This window comes from Oryza brachyantha, chromosome 2 (genome assembly GCF_000231095.2).
Source record: "Oryza brachyantha chromosome 2, ObraRS2, whole genome shotgun sequence".
In the NCBI taxonomy this organism is placed as follows: domain Eukaryota; kingdom Viridiplantae; phylum Streptophyta; class Magnoliopsida; order Poales; family Poaceae; genus Oryza; species Oryza brachyantha.
This window is the reverse complement of record NC_023164.2, coordinates 22,447,478-22,465,346: the sequence shown is the minus strand read 5'-3', so window position 1 is coordinate 22,465,346 and position 17,869 is coordinate 22,447,478. Positions and strand designations below refer to the sequence as shown.

The window sequence follows — 17,869 nt, the reverse complement described above, 5'->3', positions numbered from 1 at the left end:
GACAGGTAGGACCATGTATTAATATATAGTATATACTTTGTAAGTAACTACTGTATGAAATGAATGTTAGAATAGGTATAGAAGAATTAGAGCTAGTAGTTAGCTATAAACTTGCTATTATCACCATATATGACTGTCTTATAATATTATGTGGGTCTGATTTTGTTGTTTAGAGAAAAGAAAAGGATCCAGTGAGAATGCTGGTGATTGAGAATGCTGGTGATTGGTTATTTTAAGGTTTTAAATGTTTGTTGTTCAGCACAACCTCCTAAGAGCAGGTACAATAGAATAGTAGGCTATAAGCCAGCTATAAACATATTTTAAAGAGATAAGATATGATAGAGAAGAGTAGTAAGCTACTAATTTATAGCCAGCTGTAGCATGAGCTCTAAAACACGACGTGTGTATGACATGTGAGATCATGTATTAAGGCTTTGTAGGTAACTATGGTATGAATTGGCTATTAGATTAGCTATAGCTGACTTAGAGCTAGTAGTTGGCTATACTATTGAACTTGCTCTAAGGGATTGTTTAGATGGGACTAAACTTTTTAGCCCCATATCACATCGGATGTTTGGACGATAATTTAAAGTATTAAACATAGACTAATAAAAAAGTAATTTCATAAATGAGTGGTAATCCGCGAGACAAAATTTTTAAGCCAAATTAATCCATAATTAGAGCATGTTTACTGTACCATCACATAGGTTAATTATACATTAATTAGGGTCAATAGATTCGTCTCGCGAATTAGTTCAAGATTATTGATGGGTTTTATTAATAAGTCTACGTTTCTTGTTTATAATAAGCGTCCAAATATTCGACGGGATAATGTACTAAAGTCCCAAACACTACCTAAGAACCGAAACATATTCCGCCTAAATGCATAAAAAAATCTTTGAATTTTGTCAATGTTCTTATTTTTATAGAGCATCCCTAACAGCTCGTCTATCATATCCTCTATTCTGAAAATAGAGGATAAAACAATAAATTGAGCTCCAACGGAACGACTACCCTATCATCTATTTTTAGATGTCATCCATATTATGAGAGAGAACCTTTATATTTGGATGATCTCTCCATCCTCCAAAAAGATATAGAGGATGTCATATATAAATGATCTAGTGGAGTACATAGAGATATGAAGGATAAAACTAGTTTAGATGATCATCCAAATGAAGATATGGAACACCAAATTTAGATGAGCTGTTGGGCATGCTCTTAGATTTTTGTATGCAGAGTGGTCATCGTTTAGATTTACGAGGAAAAAAACGAAAAGATATATTTACAAATAAAGATATACGCAAATAAAACCTTATATATGTTTTCTTAGATATAAAAGTAAATGTTGTAAAATAAATAATGATGAGAAAGGCCCTAAAATAACTATAAATTTAAGGTCGAAAATTTAAATTTTGAATTATAAACATAATGAGAAGCGAAAAGACGAGATTTAAAGGAAGTTTGTTAGAGCCTCATATTTTTGATTTTTTTCCGACTCTTGATCTTGACTCTCTTTGAAGATATAGAGTTAGTTTAGCATAGCTCTACCTCCCAACTCTAATTTATCTGTGGATGAAGTTATGTTAAATGGTAGAGTTGCTCTTGAAATTTGAACTAAGTGGAGTTGAGTTTTTGCTGCTTCACAACTCTATTCCACCTTAAATCCACATTCCCTCTAAATTTTGTATGTAATTGTACGAAATTATCACTAACATGTCCCTAACACACATGTATGCTATCTCTCTTCCTCTCACGTCAAAGCACACACGTGAATAGGAAGTGCGACGACAAGAGACGTGCGGGTAGCGCAAGAGCAGCACACTGGAGGTTAGGGCACGCATGATATGGAGTCGTATAGCTCTCACAGGGAATAACTCCCATTGTATCTGGAGTTTGGAGTCTTAGTAAACTGGCCCTAGTGGATCATATATTCAGATCTACGGAATCAATGGTGACATAGAAGGAGCTGCAGCTGCATATCTGTGCTGGTTGCAAATTGTTAATAAGCTCACCGCATGCAGCTATCGTGATGAAACAAGTGAAGCTGTTTGTGTTGGTTGGATTTAGCTAACGGATTCCTCTTGACCAGAGCGCACAGTAACCGCTACAACTATTTTTTTTTAAAAAGAAAAACTCTCGACTCGCAAGTCGCAACCCTGTTTTCTCTCAAAGTTAACACCATCCAAGAAAGCTTGTCTCAGGCTGAGTTTGAAGGTGATGCAAGGATATATAAAAGATGATCAAACATGAATGAATATTGAAATATTAGCTACAGCGATGAAAAGTTAGATTAATACGAATTTTTAACATAACTTTGACTTGCAATTTTTTTACAATAACACACCCGTTTAGTTGCTTGGAAACATGCTTGCAAGAAATAAAGAAATTTTTTAGCCATTCCTCGATACCGAACGCTGACGCTGCAAAGTTCGAGGGAAAAAAATCAGTGTGTAAAAATGCTGAACAAATGGGCCGTTTTTGTTCTAGTGTGGTTTGGCCCAGTAAGCTAGCGGAGCCCTAACTCGCGCTGCTATAAAAGCGCGACCCCGTCGCGTGCTACTAGGGTTTATCTCCTCTCGCCGCTGCCTCCCTCGGAGCCACACAAGGAGAAGGGCGGCGGCGCAAGGCGAAGATGTCGGAGAAGAAGCGCGGCGCCGGCACCGGCACCGGCACCCGCAAGGACGAGGTGGTAACCCGGGAGTACACCATCAACCTCCACAAGCGCCTCCACGGATGGTATCGCCTCGCTCGCTCGCTCCGGCCCTCCCTCTTTACCCCATTTCTCTAGCTTCGCTGTGCTTGCCATAGATCTGGGAGCTAGATGTTGGATTCAGGAGGTGTCGGGGGATCTCGCACGGTGCTGGTGCGGAAGGTTGCTGCCTGTGAGCACTCTGTGGGCTCGCGAATGGCGGATACACCTTATGTTGGATGGATTTCCTTATACCAGCTATATTACAGTTGGGATCATATGACCGAGGGGGGTTTGGTTCATGTGGATCCTTCTCTTGTATTTGATCCCACATTTTACTCATGTGAATCTCGGTTACTGACCATGTCTTGTTTGGTTGATTTAGTCGTCCGATTAGTTGTTAATCGGGTATAGTCAGGTGTCTGCCTTTATTTATTGTTGTGGCTGCACACAGTTACATGCCCGGAACATGTACTCTGCTCATCGTTACATTTGTTGCTTCTCGCTGTGCTACCAAGTGTTCCATTTGGGCAGTAAATTTCTCAATAGTGTCCTCACATTTATGTCACCGTTTTCATTTGTAACCACCATCGGAATTGGATATATTGTTTGGTTCATTATGTCTGCTTCTAAACAATATTTTGTTAAGTTTTGTCTGATAAATCTGTTTCATTATGCCCCGGACATAGTCAGGTATCTGTCTATAAATATTGTGGTTGATACAGTTACATGCCCGGTACATACATGTTGCTCATCGTTACACGTGCTGCCATCTTATGCTATCATGTGTTCCATTTGGGCACTACATCGAAAAAGAATGCTATTTTCTGAACACTTTGTTCTGTTTAGTTGCTGCCAGTGGAATATTACAACTGTTCATTTCTTAGGTTCGCCTGTAAATTGTTATTTCTAATATATTTCTGTTGTTTGTCTTGTATACTTTCATACTAATCTAATATATTACATGCACACATTATAAAATTGGAATTCAAGTTACATCATGTGGACTGTTGGTTCATATTACATTTGACATTTTATGTTACGATTTTCTAGTTTATAGATTCTGTCATCTATTTGCATGCTTAATTTAAACTGATGTCATGGTGAATCATTTTTGCTGCTGTGCAGCACCTTCAAGAAGAAAGCGCCTAATGCCATCAAGGAGATCAGGAAGTTTGCACAGAAGGCCATGGGCACAACAGATGTCCGCATTGATGTGAAACTTAACAAGGCCATCTGGACCAATGGCATCCGGAGTGTCCCAAGGCGAGTCCGTGTTAGAATTGCCCGTAAGAGAAACGACGAGGAGGACGCCAAGGAGGAGCTCTACTCTCTGGTCACAGTTGCTGAGATCCCTGCAGAGGGTCTCAAGGGTTTGGGAACCAAGGTTGTCGAGGATGAGGAGTAAACTATGCATTGGTATTTATCAGTTAGCGCTTAGTGCATATTTCCATGATATCGGTCACTATGCTGAGAGCAAATTTGAAGTCTTGCTTTAGCGTTTTGTTATCTACTGTTGATGACTTGATGTAATAGAAGATTCAAGACAATGCATTTTCTTAAGCGCTTGAAATTTTGACTTGTTTGTCAAATCCGCGCCATGCTATCCTGCGGTTATCTTGGGTCACATTTTGAGCTTAAAATGTTTGATTCAATATCGATTGTGAGCTTGAAGATTATTTCTCTTGTCGTTAACCTTCGCTCGTACTTACTAGGTTAGTGCTAGCAGTAGGTTGAACGGCATTGTGCGTATACTGACTACTTCTGGTGTTCTAAAATATAAATATTTTTAGTTTGTTTGGCCTATATTCTAGAGATTTTAAAAGAATATGTTTCAGTTTTTTGAACTGTTTAGATTTTTTTTCCAAGGATCTAATTCGCTTTGAAATCATTGAAATAATCAAAATCGTATAAATTGGTGTAGAAATGTTTATACTGTATATAAAATTTAAATTGAAACGGAGAGTATTTTTGTTCCGTACAGTTTTTGTTGCCACGTGATTTACTCTTTATATTATGATTATGAAGGGTAAATTCTGCTCGTATTTATTGGACTTGCTCATATATGAGTGAGCTCTTTACTCATAACTCATTAAGCTCGTCAAGGTCATCGCTGGTGTGATCTGCTGAACATTGCTTACTGGAAATCTGCAATCTGGGTGCTGTTCCTCTACGATAGACGATGAAAGAATAACATGCTTGGTCAAAATTGAAGAACGAACAAAAGTAGGAACACGTCGCTGCAATTTCATTCTCAAAGCTTTGCTCCTCTCGGAGAATCTATGGGCCAATAAAACTTCAGTGTCATACTGATACAAGCTGTTGTAAAAAAATCCAGTGGTACTCAAGGCTTGGAACTGTTCTAGATGGAGTTGGAACTTCAGTGTAATATTGGCATGGTGCCCATAAGCAACAATTTCCCTGCCACAATAAGACGAACTATGAGATCTCAGAGTTATTTCAGAATTCAGATTAGCTAGTGTGAATGTGAGATCAAACACCAATTACATTATATACAAAATAAAATTAGGCCTTACAGAATGGATAAGACCTTACCAATTTCGAATCAGTTTTGATTTTTGAATGATACAGGATAATCTACTGTCTAAAGTTGGCGGGTGTTCCGCCAGCTGATTGGGCCACTTGCACCTCTAAACATTGAGATAAATCTGGTGACACGCGTAAGGTAAAAAAAGTTCCATAATCTATAGGCTTCCAGCTTTCCAAGCCGCAATAAATCCTTCCGATGGTAAGGAGACAAATGAAACAAGAAAAGGAGAAATCAAGCCAAATGTGAACCGACAGGGGAATCTGGGCGGCTCTCTTGTCCTTTGGTCATTCCAATAATGAAAAAAGTAATAACAAAACAGAAATGAGGAAAGTATAAAGAAAGAGAAGAATGAGTGGAAAAAATCATTTAAAAAGAAAAAAAACTGTGAAAAGAATAATAGTAATAGATCACAAATATAAATAGAGAAAATTAGAGATCGCTAGGAAATGGGTAGATGGAAGGTCGAGCAAAAAAAATGGCGATGAAGAACATAGTTGCGAGCTTGTGACCTCCTAGCGAGTCTCAATGACCAGCAGCAATGATCCACAACTAGGGGCATGTCACCCAGCTGGCACGTGCAGTGCTCAAACATGTTTACGCAGTGACCTGCCGCTCACCCAGACAAAGCAGCATGGACAACGGAGAATCAGAGATTAACCAGAGAGAGAAAGAGAGAAATAGTCTCAAGAGAGAGAGATCTGAAACCACGTTTCCGCTTGATACTAAAATGAGCTTATTTTCTAAAGTATAGGTATATATAGTATACTAATAGACACATCAATAAACATTTGTATGGGCTACAATGTCAGCGTGCCAACAGGAATGCCAATTTTCTAGTATGGAAGTAAATGCTGCTGGTTGTACTACGCAAATAGAAACATTGGGGAAATCAGATTTGGCCTGCCATGTAAAATTGAAGTTGGCATGCAATTAAATGTCATTATTTTTATTAACAGGGCAAAGAATTTGATGTAAATGTGGAAAACTGTAAGGCAAAGATAAGACCGCATACCCAAAGAAACAACACTTGAGAAAACGAACCAATATATTATATTATTATAGATTAACAAAATTTAAGTATGAAAGATACTCTCATGTTGTAACAAAGAAATTCTCACAGCTTTTAATGTGTATATATGACATGCAAATTTTATCGCCTTAAGTACAATGTACGTGGAATGCTAAAATAGTCGCTTGTTAAATTTGTTACCAATTCATTTTAGAATGTGATTCAGAACAGAGTATGAAAATACAGCACTCACCTGGCCACCGCCAAATGGTTTACATGAAAATAAAAGGTTTTTAATAAAAACCACATCTAGCACTTCCAAACTGGACAGTAGTCACTAGTCAGGTGACCATGGAGATAATGGTCATATACTCATGGACTCATGAGTCATGCTGTCTTTCAAATAATATTTGCCGCAGCAGTAAAATTGGTATTTACCTGCTGTCTTGCAATTATTATCCAAATCTTAGTGCGACACTTTTTCATATTCACATGGCAAGTCAACTTGTTATTACTTTAGCAATAATGTCTCATGCAAATTACTGTGTGTTGTTAAAACAGCGTTAATGATTGCACATATAATATGTGTACGTCAAATGACTCAAGAAATGCTACTAAGCACGGGTGTTACATCTTCTTTTTGTTGTTAGCTCATCTCACAGGAGAATGTAGTCAAAAGGCTTGATTCATAATTACTGATCCTACCAAATACTACTGGTATGATTCATCAAACACCATATACTGGATTTCTTTCAGCAGTTACACGCGCGGTGATACTCATAAGCATCCCGTTCAGCTGGTTTATAAATGCTGTTACACAACCTTAAGAACTAGTGATGTCAGTAGGAAATGCTCATAATGTACTATGCTTGTAACCTTATGGATGGCTGCACAAGTAAAATTTTCGATCAAGACCAAGTGATCCCAGAAAAATGATATGGCCATCCCCAAGCCAAGTAACTACTGATGGACTTACTAATCGAGAAGGCAAGGATGCGATGAGACATTGAAATGCACAATTTCGTACCTGTGGATTAGAAGTAGATTGCCATCTGAACCCCCTTCTCCACGAATCCGCACTTGGCGTAGTACGCGCGGAGCTCGGGGGTGCAATCGAGGATGACCTTGTAGCACCCGGCCTCCTTGGCGATCTCCACGAGGCGACGCACGACGCTGAGCCCGAGCCCTCGGCCGCGCGCGGCGGCGTCGACCACGACGTCCTCCACGTGCCCGACCTTCCCGCCGCCGCGCAGGAACTTGCGCTCGACGAAGAGGCACCCCGTGGCGAGGATCCTCCTCTCCGGGGCGGCGGCGGCGGCGGCGAGGTCCTCCGCCACGAGGATGACGTGGTCGTCGCCGAGGGCCGCAAGGTCCGCGAAGCACGCGTTGAACTCGGACGCGGTGAGGTCCGGGCAGGCCGAGAGCTGGGAGAGGAGCTCCACGAAGCCCTTCCCGTGGTCGGTCACCTCCAGGCGACGGATTTGGACGGTACCGTCGGTCTCTGCAGCGGCGGCGGCGGCCGTGGAGAGTTCCGGCGAGGTGGATGCCATCTCGAGCTCACGAGCCACGACTCGGGCTCGAGAGCTTCTTGGGCTTCTCGGCCTTCACAACTCACAAGTGACACACCAGCACTGTACTACTTGCCATGGGCCACTCGGCCCGTTGGATTCAACTGACAGTCTGAAACATACCGTCAGCAATTCGTAAATGAGAAAATTGGATATAGAACATTGTAAAATTTTGGCTTCCCTATAATCAGGGATGGATCTACCTCAAAAATCAAGTAGAAATAATTATTAGGATTATTAGTATGCTTAAAACTTTTTTACTTAAATTATATATTAGTACTATCTCAGTACAACGTGCGTCCGCCCCTGCTTATAATATCATTACTTCATATGGCTTTATTAAACTATCATTTTTAACCTAGACATATTCATTATTTGTTATTTTTATTGTTTTATACAAATATAATAAAATTTAGTCTATTGTTAATATTTTTTTTACCCTCTTTCCCTTAGGACTCCTCTCCTTTTTCTCATAGGCATAAGGGTTGAGGAGAATAACGAGCTGGCCCGAAAAAAGACCAGAGCCAAGGTTGAGCTCAGCTTTTTTGCGTTGCCTGCTTTCCATTCCGTAAGGATTTGATCTCCCCGGCCGGACGCATCACAAATCGTCGCCATGCTGCTCGTTATTCTCCTCAACCCTTTTTGCCATTGTCAAGAGAGAAAAAAGATAGCCCTAGAGGCAAAAGGGTCAACCAAACACAATGAAAATGTCAGGATGGCAAATAGGTCTTGGTTGATAGTGATATTTAACAAACCCATATAAAAATATGGCATTCTAGTAAAATCGAAGTTTTACAATGGTATATATCCAATTTTCTCTCCGTAATACTATGAATGCTTTTACATTTGTTTCATATTTAGATCTGTATGAAAGACTTAATCTTCTTCGAACTGATAAGTGATACGGAGTATGTGTGCGCCACGATCTTGAAATTTGATATCTATGTATGAAATTTCAGTAGAAAAAGCAAGTTAATTGCTAGTTAAAGGCGGATCCAGCGTGAGAGCTCCGGTTCTCAGTTCTCCTCCGTGCTAGATCCACATGAAAAATGGGGGAGAGGGGAGGGGAAGAAGAGGAGATAAGAGGAAGAAGAAAATAACTAACCTCCTAAACTTTAGATCCTGGATCGGCTCGTGTTGCTAGTAGATGGTTTGCTGCAGTAGCGTCAAAGAGATACAGGTCGAATGCTTCTGATTGTTCGAGGAAAAAAATGTGAAATGATGCAGATATTGCGTACACCCTCCCGTGGTTGGCTGCTTGGCTGCATCACATGTCCCCATCACTCATTCAGTCAACTGTAAACAAAGTTAGGATTGCACGAGACCTACACCTACTCCATACAAGAAAAAACCGAAGACTAATTAGTACATGGTCCTCCACAATAATTAGCAGTATTTATCCTAACCCCCACTCCATGCCACTGCGATAAACTGTTCGTTCAACGGACATTATTATTGGTCATTTAGAGAATGGAAGTATACATGAAAATTGGTCGGCAATTTACGTTTTCAGAGATATCGATGCGTTTTCTTCAACTACAATTTACAACCAGCTGTTCGTTTCATTTTCATGACATCAAACTGATCCCCATTTCCCCCAAAACCATATCGTATCACTGCTCGCTGATTACAGATTAGAGGTTAATTCCAATTCGCCGCAGGCGACGTAACTGCATGACAGCACGCCACAACCAATTTTTTTTCCCTCCCTTCCACGGTGACGTCAACGAATCCACGTGGACCTGTAAATGAACCATTCTGATTCTGAATTATTCTGGAGAGATTAGATTCAATACTGTGATACCCGGCCCGGTGAGAACGTCAGCCATGATAGGGAGGACTCGACGAATGGGAATCTCTGAAGCCAAGTGCATCATCGCCCAAGTCTAGATTGGAATATACAAGTCAAGAGAATATGGTTGGAGAACAGAAACTTTTCCTAGAGCTGCTGCAATATACAATTCACGAGCAGATGCCATGGACACGTATTATAGGTATAGAGTATAGTTACATATTAATTATGTAATGTAATACGAGTGGTACTAGTGAGGTACTAAGTACTGATTAGCTCAGCTGCTGCAGGTGGATGCTGCTCTTGTTTAGAGAGATGGTTTCAAAAACTGAAACGGCTTATGAAGCACGTATGGTTACGTTTTTTTCCGAAGAAATTTGCTTCGATCATAATAAAAAGTATCTCGAGATACCGGTAACTCACGGTATCAAATCGTTTTTGTTTATTGGATCTAACAGTACACATTCTACTTAACTAGATCCAATAATGAAAAACGATTTGGTATCTCAAGGTATCTATATCTCGAGATACTTTTATTGAACAAGAATAAATCTCTTTTCCTACATCCACCATGTTCGAGCCTTTAACGAACCATGGTTATATCATAAGAGTTTACCGACTTACCTCGATTCATCCATTAATATATATATATATATATATATATATATATATATATATATACACACACACACACACGTGTGTGTCTAGATGTACTAATGTCCATATAAATCAAGTATATGCTAAAAAGTAATATAAAGTAGATAGAATAATTATTTATTTTTACGTCGATAAAAAACGATCTGTGTATTAACAGCCCGCATGCCCATATAAATCAAGCAAATACTACAAAGTAATATAAAGTGGATAGAATAATTATTTAGTTCTACATCCAACAAAAAACGATGTGTGTATTAATAGCTAAGGAGCAAGGGAGTCTTTTTTCGCTTTTTTTTAAGGGTAAATTGTATATTTATAAATAAAAAACAATTTATAAATAAAACTTTTATATACATTTTTATAAATATCTAAAAGTCAATATTGTCAAATAAACTTAAAAAACTTTAAAATTAATTCTAAATTTTAATTTAAATATTTAAATTTTAACTCATAAACATAATCAGAACCAAAATAGGGTGCAAACGATCGTGCGTGTTTGTGGTATGTTTTGTCGGGATCATGAAGTCTGAAGAAGCGGGGGGGCTCCGGAAATGGACGGCGGTGATCCTTCCCTATCAGCGACCCCGCCCTCGCGCGCGTGCTGTCTTGCTCGACGCATTCCAAATGGGCAGAAAATTTTCCAAGTCCACGCGCACGCCTCCCGCCGGCTCGGCTCGGCCCCGCGCCACCCGCTGCCGATACCGTGACCCACGCCTTTTTCACAACCACCCGCGACGCCGGTGGACGGCTCAGATGCGTCGTCCCGGCGGTTCGTGCGGTCGGATGCGGCAGCGGGAGAGCCTTTAATTACCCGTCGCCCCGATCGGCTTCCGTTCTGCTCTTCGCCCCCCACGCTGCTGCGAACGGCAAAGTCGCGGGAATCTTTGTGGGCTGCTCCGGGCGGCGACGGCGACGGCTGCGGCGGTATCTCGCGCAGGTCAACACAGCTAGATCTCTCTGCGTGTATACAAGGGCGGGCAGCTGGTTCGGTTGCTGGTGGGTGGTGGGTGGGAGGAGGAGGAGGAGAGGAGGAGAGGGAGGTTGAGAGGTATGCCCATGGAGCACGGGAGGAGGCAGGGGGTGGTGGCGATAGAGTGCGTGGCGGGCGGGTCGAGGGCGGAGGAGTGGGGGCCGGGGAGCAGCGAGACGGTGCAGACCGGGGACGTGGTCGAGGAGCTGCTGATCGGGGTCGGCAGCCGCGGGGGCCCGGCGGCGCACGCCGCGCCGTTCAAGGGCGGGCGCGGCGCCGTGCAGAGGCTCCTGCACTCAGCGTACAAGCGCGGGGACACGTCCGTCGAGGTGCGGGTGAGGCGCCCCGCGCACGCCGCGCAGCAGCAGCTGGTGGCCGGCGGGGAGCTGATGCCCTCCGCCGCGCCGGGGTCGGGGTCGGGGACCACGACGGCGAAGATGCAGGCCTGTATCGTGCCGCAGGAGGCCGCGGTCGGCGGCGGCGCCGGCGCGATGATGGCCGTCGTCGGCCGCAGCAGGCAGTACGTGCTCCGCTCGATCCGCGACCCCAACTACGCCGTCGGTTTCGTCGATCGCATGGAGAGCGAGTGCATCGCCATCCGAGGTACATCTACTCCGATCACACCGCACTACACCATGTTAATTCCTCCTCATCACGCTGTAAACTATCTAAAAACTACCAAATTATTAGATTTTCCGCTCAATTTTTTTGATCCCTTTCCGTCCGTACATCCACTTTCCTTCGCTTTGTGCAAGCTATGACTAGGAAAGAAAAGTAAAAGTCCGTGACTGAGCTTTCGTTACATGCCATGTTGGACTTTAAAAACAAACAAAGAAGGATAAAACTCTTGTGCCTCCATGCGACTTTTGTGCACAAGTAGATGGTAGCTAGCTTGACAGGTGACACCTTCTTTTTATCGTTTTCTCTCTTCCAAGAGGAGATTTTTGGCGTGATCGATCACGGTATCGATTTCGAGCGGCATATTACTTGGATCAATGCTGGATTGCTAGTCAGAAATGGTCGCTTCTGTGGGTGTGATTGCTCAGTCTGGGGATATGATCAGAATATCCTAGGTTTGATAGATACATGATAGACCCTTACTAGATGATTTGCAAGAACATTGTTGTTCGTGTTTGGGGTGGGGGCAGCTGGTTGGTCTTTGAAGTTTCTGGAGTAGCTTGGCCTGCAGGAATTATAATATGGCCATCCATTAGTCCAGGTGATGCATACCTTCAATTTGTTTGATTTCTGAACATAAGACTTACTAAAACATTTATAACGATCTCAATTGCTTCTTCCCTGTGGAAGCTGAGAAAGTCACTGGTGGACATTTGAACTAACATAGAAAAATTTCCTTAGCATATGGCGGATTAGTGGTACTACTGCAAATCACGCAACTGCACCAATAGCAAATCATAAGATATTTGTGGAGTGGGTGAAAACCTGGGTAGTGTGTATTTGATCGGTGTTCTGCTTCCACAAGTAAAACAAACACATCAGTTTCAGATAAGAAAAACATCAAGTTGCTGTAGTCTAAGCTCAAGTTGCATACTTCCAGGCAACAGACACGGCGGTGCACGTTGTTTGGAATCGGCGTTTAGATTCTTTTATACAGAACACCACTTGGTGATAAACTGATAATTGAATCTTCCCTCCCCTTACTTGAAAAACCTGTCGCTAAATTCCAATGCGATTCAGATTCCCCGGTTGACTTTACTTCCTCAGTCATCTCCCAGAGTAAATATCACTCAGGACTGTAGATAGCATGAAAGAACTTTGTCTTTGTTTTTCTCGTTGCATGATCAAGCAGAAAAGAAGAGATTTTGCATGCACATTGTTTGGATTTTTCGTAGAAAAACACAAAAAAAACATATTTTTCAAATGAAAAATAATTTGAATAAATTTTTTATATAAGTGTTCTTAAATAAACTTGATTAAAGAAAACTTTAAAATCAACTCTAAAATTAAGGTTGAAAATTCAAATTTTGCTTTATAAGCATTAACCAAAGCGAAAAAACAAACGCTTTACCTGAATCTGATAATGAGTCAGCATTTTTATGTTCTAATTTTATGGGGACGTCCAGGATCGAGGAGCTCGAGGGTGGTGTGCGCATTGAGCAAGGCGCAGCTGCAGGACGGCTACGTGGCCTACCCGTGGGAGAAGAAGATGAGGGAGGCGCTCCCGATCCCTAACTCCAGCAGCTTCCTCTCCATGCTCGTGCTCCCCACGGCGCTCGACCGCGCCGCCTCCCGCTACAACTCCGTCGAGGACACCCTCGCCCGCGCCAACGCCTGGGTCCTCTCCTCGCAGACGTCCGGGGTGCCCATCGCCTTCCTCAACGTCCAGACCGAGGCCCTGCTCACCAAGGTTCGTCGTCTTGAGCAGCCGCTCAAACTCGCCTGGAGTACGTAAACGTGTTTTAGGTGTTGTGCGTGACGTGCATGCACCTGCATGGTGCAGATCTCCGGCGAGACGGCCTCCGCGACGGTCAACTCGGGCTCACTGGCTGACCTGCCGAACCTCGCCAACGCCAGCCTTTACGGGTTCGAGGACTACCACGGCGTGGACATCGGCGTGGTGAAGGCTGTGCGCGTCTGGTACACCGCCTCCGCCGGAGAGATGCCGGTGGAGATCACCCTCGAGGCCGGCGACACCAAGCTCGGCTTCGCCATCAGCCGCACCGAGGAGGTACGTACACTTTCGCAGTTACCAGTTTGGTGCCGTCCATTGCATTGCATCGCATCTTGTTAACTCGTCATTAATCAATGCACGCGTCTGATCAATCATCTAAACTCTAGGGCTTCATCTACATCTCGTCGGTCATGGAGGACGACAGCGGCTTCCTGGCGCCGTCGACGAGGTCGGGCCTCCGCGACCTGTACCGGGAGGCGAAGCGCGCGTCCAAGCTGCTGGTGATCTCCAGGGTGTCCGGGCAAAAGGTCCTCCCCTGGATGGTGTCCACCTCCGGCGCCATCCGGTGCTTCGACACCGTCTCGCTCAGCCAGAAGCTGTCGCTGCACCGGCACGCCCTGCGCCCGATCCTGCTCCACCTGCTCATGTGGGAAGGCAAGTCGGCCGACGCGCCGGCGCGCGCTCACGAGCCCCGCCTCCCGCCCCAACCGGCGCCGTACCCGGAGTTCTCCGCCGAGCTCCTGCGGCAGGGTTCGTTCGGCGTCGAGCTTCCCCGCCCCCGGCAGGACTCGTTCGGCGTCGAGCTGGTGCGGGAGGACTCGTTCGGCGTCGAGCTGGTGCGGCAGGACTCGTTCGGCGGCGAGCTACTGAGACAGGACTCGTTCGCGTGCACGGAGCCGCCGGTGCGGAGAGCGGAGCCGGGAATCATGCAGGGCAGGGACACTGCAGGGGACACGTCCTTCAGGTTCCATAATTTCAAGCTGCCCAACAACTGGGTCTGATGGACACGAAGGGGGGCAAGTCCAGAAGTGCTATGCTCGGTGTTGATGTACATATGTATATTTCGATGGGTGGCTTTTGTGTTCATACAGACTATGCAGAATGCAGTGCATTGTAGTGTGATAGAGCTTACGTAGAGTATAATTTTGGCCGATGGATAGTGTTCTGTTTCAGCCATACTTAGTTTGAGCACTTTCGATTGTGCTAGGAGAAGAATAACAGTTTCATGTTGGATTTGAAGTAGGAACTCATGGCCATGGATTGCAAAGCAGATTTCACACACCTAATTTGGAAGTTAAACATCATAATTTTATTTGCACAATTGATACCAGTTTAGTACATTCAAGAGATACAATCTATCTTAACAAGAGGTTTGAAGCATAAATATGAACGAGCTGTGCAGAGTACCCAAGTAGTGTCAGTGTGTGAGCCTCCAGGAACGAAAACACAAGTATCAGCTAGGGCTGTTGTGTGCCGTTTACTGATCAGATTAATTGTAAGTTTGACCAGCAATCTGCATAATGTGTCTACAATCCATTATTTCCTTTCAGATTGATCACAGATAGTTCCTGTTCGACGTACTCCCCAGCGCAGATTGGTGGGTAACTATGAGCATCGGATGCTTCAGCAAAGTGGCCCAATGGCTTGAGAGTGGCATCAGAAGCAATGTGTGCGAACAGCTATGTACACAAGTAGACAAATGGGCAAGTCAATAATTCACCAGATCAAGTAGGATTGCTAGAAATGCCTCATGAAGTAAAACCGCATAGAAAAGCAATGCAGAGTACTTACTGTCGATGAAACCCTCCACAAGCTTCTATTTTGCTCTGTTGCTAATGCTATAGCCTCCAATGTTCTCTTGGTTACCACTACCTCATGCATTCCAGCTAGACACTCCCCACCAGTAAGCCATTCCAACTGCAGAGAAAAGCATCACATGTAATTTACTTGCTTGTGTGTGTTCATCACATCCATGTTACAAGAAATAAACCCCATCTTTTACTATCCCGCTTCTACTTTGCAAGTGTTGGTACTTCAAAGAAGACTCAAATACAAAAATAAAGCTTTGGTTCTATGAGACAACAGTACCAATTTCATTATGAAAACCAGAATTGCGCAGAAACCCAACCAGTATGCATAATCAGACTTAAACAGTTGAATAATACCGATATGCATAAATATGCTCCTTCATTGAAGAATGAATATGAACCAGTTAAGATACTAGCAGTAAAAATGGCAAAGCTAACCTGTTTCCCTGATTGAATCAGAAGACAGCCAACAGGGACCTTAACTTCCATCTTTTTGCCATTCCTTAACCAGATGTTCAGGCCTGGAAATCTACTTCGACCATGTATGGTCAAGAAATTGAGATCATAATGGAACCCAGCAAAAACAGTGCCCTCAGAACCATGCCGCTCAAGGTCACTTCCAGTTGGTGCTAGGAGGTGTGGTCCCTATAAAACACACAAATAATCAACCAATGTCAACTCGATGAATGCAGAATGGATCTGAATAATATTAGAAAAACAACACAGGTTGTGTGAAACTGTGAACACACTGAGATCTTTTCTTCAAAAGAAGTTTACTGAGTAAACATAATGCTGGGACCTGACACTATTAACTTGGATTCTGAGTAGATTAACAAATTACAACAGAAGAGTACAGAGAGTTACAGCATTACCTCCTTCATCAGAGAGGTAAATGCATCCTTTGGCAAGTCAAATCCAACTGCGGCCATCTCAGAAACAACCTACGCAATGACACAGCCACTTTTATGTAACATAGCAACACGGAATATAGACTGCCGAAAACATGGACTCTGAAATTAAACGTAAAGCATGATCCGTGTACCTCAATTGCAGAAATCATTTTAGAACCCCAGGAATCCATGGTCTCCTTCCACTCAGGCAATCCATCAGGGATAACAGGTTCTGAATTCAACTCCTAAACAAGGTTTATTCCAAATCAGTATACAACGCAGTTAACCACCAACCATGATATGCACCAGTTTTCAGACATCCACACCAAAATTGAAAGGACCAAGTAAACAGTCTGAACCTTAAAACGAGTACTTGCCGGGCGAGGACCCACTCTCCACATGTACCGCCATTTCGGGTCTGGACCCTTGGGGGTGGCTGGCTGAAACTCCTCCGGCATATCCTTGATCTTGTCCTGCATCTCCTTGTCAACAAGGCTGCGAGGTATCTCCACACCTTCAGGCGTCACACCAACCTTAACATTTGAAATGGAAACAAAACCAACATTACAACAGGGCAGATTTAGACATCGTCTACTACATGTTCAGCGCTACTGTTGGTATCATATATGTTTTGTATCTGAATTCTCGTGACGATTTTACAATGCAGACAACGTGATCCAACAAGTCGAGTACCTCTACTGATCTACTTGATAAGCAGGACTTAGAAACCAAATTTTAACCCCAACCCCTTGCCTTTGATCCCACCAAAATTCACCTCGGAAGCAAGGATTACCTGGTAGTGGAGGTTGGGGCGCTCCTGGAGGCGCTTGGAGTCGGCGGATCGGGCGAAGTAGCGCTCGACGACGTCGAGGAAGCGGTCGTTGTCCGCGGCGGAGCAGCGGGGGTCCTTCACCAGCAGCGCCCCCGTGTCCCGCAGGCTGGCGCTCACCGCCGCGCACAGCGCGCGCACCCTCTCCTCCTCCTCCTCCTCCTCGCCGGCGATGCGGTTGAGGTACGGCGCGAGGTCCACCACGGGGAGGTCCATCGCCTGCGGCGCGCGCGGGGCGGGAGAGCCCGTATAAAATCAGCCGCGACAGGATCGGAATGGGGATCGGCGAACTCTCGCGCCCGGGTTTATTTATTTCAAGCAGTGGGAGTGGGAGCAGCGCGGAGCGAGACGAGAGGAACGATGCGTGAAGCGAGCGGGTAGCCGGGAGGGAGGAGAGACGGGGCCGGAACGTCAAACCGGGGGCGCACGGAACCGGGCCTGGATAAAAGATTCTTCTGCCAGCGCCGGCGGCGGTGTGGTTGTGCCAGCGACCAGTGCAGCCGCGACGTCGACACCGACACTAGCAGTGGCTAAAAGGAAAAGAGAAGGAAGAATCGGTTCGTTGCCTTTCGGGCTTTGGTTTTTACCGATGACAACGATGGGCCTTGCACAGGCCGCTTACCTTCCACGGGAGGACCGGGCATTTGGGCGCCCACCCGTTCCCGACATCGGAGTTTCACTTTGGCAATA

The 17,869-nt window shown here is 44.2% G+C and overlaps 4 protein-coding genes across 4 annotated transcripts; 2 read left to right on the top strand and 2 right to left on the bottom strand.

Moving 5' to 3' along the window:
- Nucleotides 1-2,570: 2,570 nt before the first annotated feature.
- On the top strand, nt 2,571-4,335 carry LOC102721708 (60S ribosomal protein L31). The gene is made up of 2 exons (XM_006647737.2): nt 2,571-2,739; nt 3,821-4,335. Exons 1-2 carry the CDS (start codon nt 2,636-2,638, stop codon nt 4,098-4,100), a joined length of 384 nt encoding a protein of 127 aa, XP_006647800.1. The 5' UTR covers nt 2,571-2,635; the 3' UTR covers nt 4,101-4,335.
- A 566-nt stretch (nt 4,336-4,901) lies between these two features.
- LOC102711676 (probable glucosamine 6-phosphate N-acetyltransferase 2) lies at nt 4,902-7,872 on the bottom strand. The gene is made up of 2 exons (XM_040521059.1): nt 7,280-7,872; nt 4,902-5,113 (listed from the first exon to the last, which is right to left on the bottom strand). The coding sequence occupies exon 1, from the start codon at nt 7,800-7,802 to the stop codon at nt 7,287-7,289; it is 516 nt and encodes a 171-aa protein (XP_040376993.1). The 5' UTR covers nt 7,803-7,872; the 3' UTR covers nt 4,902-5,113; nt 7,280-7,286.
- Nucleotides 7,873-11,139: 3,267 nt separating this feature from the next.
- Nucleotides 11,140-14,903, top strand: LOC102711409. Its single transcript, XM_015833947.2, has 4 exons — nt 11,140-11,842; nt 13,324-13,607; nt 13,701-13,928; nt 14,039-14,903. The coding sequence occupies exons 1-4, from the start codon at nt 11,320-11,322 to the stop codon at nt 14,651-14,653; spliced, it is 1,650 nt and encodes a 549-aa protein (XP_015689433.2). The 5' UTR covers nt 11,140-11,319; the 3' UTR covers nt 14,654-14,903.
- A 35-nt stretch (nt 14,904-14,938) lies between these two features.
- On the bottom strand, nt 14,939-17,581 carry LOC102721425. The gene is made up of 7 exons (XM_006647736.3): nt 17,144-17,581; nt 16,710-16,883; nt 16,503-16,595; nt 16,333-16,401; nt 15,899-16,105; nt 15,444-15,569; nt 14,939-15,331 (listed from the first exon to the last, which is right to left on the bottom strand). Exons 1-7 carry the CDS (start codon nt 17,393-17,395, stop codon nt 15,179-15,181), a joined length of 1,074 nt encoding a protein of 357 aa, XP_006647799.1. The 5' UTR covers nt 17,396-17,581; the 3' UTR covers nt 14,939-15,178.
- Nucleotides 17,582-17,869: the final 288 nt, after the last annotated feature.